Source organism: Pollachius pollachius (assembly GCF_949987615.1).
Source record: "Pollachius pollachius genome assembly, contig: scaffold_174, whole genome shotgun sequence".
Classification (NCBI taxonomy): domain Eukaryota; kingdom Metazoa; phylum Chordata; class Actinopteri; order Gadiformes; family Gadidae; genus Pollachius; species Pollachius pollachius.
Window position 1 is genome coordinate 5,001 of NW_027641443.1, and position 2,994 is coordinate 7,994.

Here is a 2,994-nt window from a genome sequence, read left to right on the forward strand (position 1 = left end):
CTGCGGCGGGCCGCTGGCTGTTCACAATATGCCGATGATTTAACTATTTCACATTCAATTCCTTAGTTGACCTTCACCGCCTGTATCTTAGATGGCCCAAACACATCCAGCCTTTTCTATACATTATCACCCAGAATTAAATCACCTGATAACAAGAACTTCTAGTTTTAGATGTTGAATCCTAACATGCATGAATTATGGCATCAATACTTGGACATTGGTCGGAGGTTGAGCGTAAGACTTTTTTAGCTCATTACACATTAAGATGTATATGATACCTCTCGGCTGACATTGATGTGAGTGTGACTGAAACAACACATTAACATCGTGACGGGGTTGTCCCGAACACAGGGGTCAACATGTCTCAAACATGCACACTTTACACACCCCTTCCCCGATGTACACACAGTATTGATAACACAATGTTTCACTGAGGAATGACCCCAAGTGTACGCTCGCATGGGCAATCCAAACATGCCGCCATTTTGGTTCTTCCTAGTTTTGGCCAACGATAGAGGAGAATATGAACTCTGGATTCTCACCACAGGGGACGAGATCCGACATCCAGGGCAGTCGCAGATGGGGGGGTGCACCTGTAAGATCCCTTTGGACATGAGAGTCTTGAGACTCTTCCCTGCAAGAGAAGCAGACAGGAGAGGGTAAGACAGGGTGTACTGTGGGGGGGCCGGGTCAGACCAGCGGGCGCCCTCACCGCCAGCCCGACCCGCCGCCACGCAGACAACGCCGACGCCGTCTGTGTTGCTATGGTGATGTATGACTCTGGTGCGCAAGCCATGCGTCAACATGTAAAGATAAATAAAACGTTTGAAACCCCAAGACGGACTGCACTGTGCCATTACATGGTCCCCTCTGTGGGTCGAACAAACTGCTGTTATCGGTCTGTAGCAGTGTGTGTCTGTGTGTGTGTGTGTGTGTGTGTGTGTGTGTGTGTGTGTGTGTGTGTGTGTGTGTGTGTGTGTGTGTGTGTGTGTGTGGACATGTAACTATTAGGCTATCATATTTGACCTAGGGGTATCACCCCTCTCTCCCCCAACACATCTCAGAGCCGTTCCTATCAGTTCTGCATGGGGAAGCTTTTGTGTCCGCGTGTGCACTTCGGGCGGGCTGGGAAGGGGAGTGGGCCACACATCGGCTATTAACCATACAATATAATACACTCCAATAACAACAAAACAACAACGAAACATTCTATTGCGATGTACATATTATCACTGCATAACGCATATTAGCCTATACTACTCAAAACAATACTTAAACAAAATATAATCTGGCAAAACCATCACAATCTAATCTTAACTCATCCCCGATTTGGCTCGTAAATCCAAAATATATATTTTGAAATCCTATATTATTTTAGGAAAACTCTAACAAGGCGTGCTATCCTTAAAATCCCTTAAAATTAACGCAGCTGACATCGGCTAAACGGTGCAGTCAAAGCAATAGGCCTACAAAGTAAAAATAAAGCTGTCACTCAATACGTGTTTGTCTTTTCACCCATTATATCCTCGTGTCGCCTTCTCAAGATGATCCGCTTTAGGTAAGCAGCCGCTCTCTGAGGTGTGCGCCAGAGCCCACGGAGGATCGTCCGGCTCCTGCCCGGGTATGCGCCCTCTCCTCCGTGTCCCTACGCACGGACGCCCCGTGCGCTGTAACCCTTTCATCACGAACCCTACCGCTCCACCGAATCCACATCAGCGGTTTCTCTCTCCAATAAAGAATAAAAAAGTGTTCCCTCGCAACAAAACGTCTGACAAAACAACAGCAAAACAAAAAGCCGAGCGAATGTGCCTTACCTTTGTGTCTTATACTCCGTTTCCAGTCTTTGGCGGTCTCCCGTCCGCTGACGAACTGGAACTCGTTGGGGGTGAGCCACTCGCCGCGGTACTTAATGGATGGTCCCTTACTGCCCTGGCACAGCTTATTGATGTAAAGCAGCGCTTTGTTTTCCCCGCATTCCACCTCGATGCAGGGCTCCCCGTTGTCAAAGAACGGCTGGAAGTCGGGGATGGAGGAGAACCGCTCCAGCATTAAGTCCTCCGTGTTGTGGTGGAGGTGCTGGCGGTGAAGCGCCGAGTCGTGGAGCCCCAAGTACGCGTGATGATGGGCGAAGATGTGGTCGTACTGTGGCGGATGCGGGGTCACCACGGGGATAGCGGTGGCGTTTAAAGGGGCCAGGTATTCGGACTGGTTAAACGCAGTCAGTGCCATCTCTTCCCCGTCCAGTCGCTCCTTTTTAATGGCAGGCATGTTGCTGGGAGCACGAACGCCGGTAACAAGTGATTTGCCGCCCGCCCGCTCCCACTTGAGTGTCCTCTCGCCCTCGCCGCTGAGTCGCTCGCTCCCAGACTTGCAGACGCGCCACTTTGTTGTGCGCGGGGCTCCCCTGTCGCCTCGTGACAGCGTCTCGGTGAACTTCCCAGACTGATTCCATTCACTAGTTTCCAGCTCGCGGTAGCCGCGCATTCCACGAGCCTCTCAGCTCCGTCCGCATGAAGGCTCTCGTCGCGCGCCCTGCCTCCCACGTTTAATCAGCCTCGCGCTGGTAATACCTGACCTGCCCCCCCGAGCACGAGCCGCGGTTACGCTACCTACAGTGATGATCGCTGACCCGTCATGGCGCCGCTCTCCGTCCACTGGGATGTTGATGCCGGATGTTTAATAAAACACATTCAGTGCAAGGCTACTACATATAGGGGGGGGGGGGGGGGGGGGCGGCAATGACAAGGCAGTAAAAAAAATAATAACACCTATTTCTTTTTGAGGGGGCGGTTTAGTCGTGCTTGGAATGGAATTTTGATTGACGATGAAGAATTACAAATATATCGAGTATATGCTTTGTATTTATTCATACAGATATGAGAGGCTTTTAAACTAGATGTGCAGCCTACACACATCCGGGGTTTAGCAAACTCAGGAAAAAAATATATATTATTGGCGAAATATCTTAAGTTGGGCCAAAGAAAGACATTTCGT

General features: G+C 50.1%; 1 protein-coding gene across 1 annotated transcript; it reads right to left on the minus strand.

Moving 5' to 3' along the window:
- Positions 1-542: 542 nt before the first annotated feature.
- Positions 543-2,659, minus strand: LOC307091593 (uncharacterized protein; the record flags this gene model as incomplete). Its single annotated transcript, XM_079759223.1, has 2 exons — positions 1,815-2,659; positions 543-634 (listed from the first exon to the last, which is right to left on the minus strand). Coding segments are annotated over exons 1-2 (762 nt in total), but the record flags the coding sequence as incomplete, so codon positions are not given.
- Between the last annotated feature and the right edge of the window lie 335 nt (positions 2,660-2,994).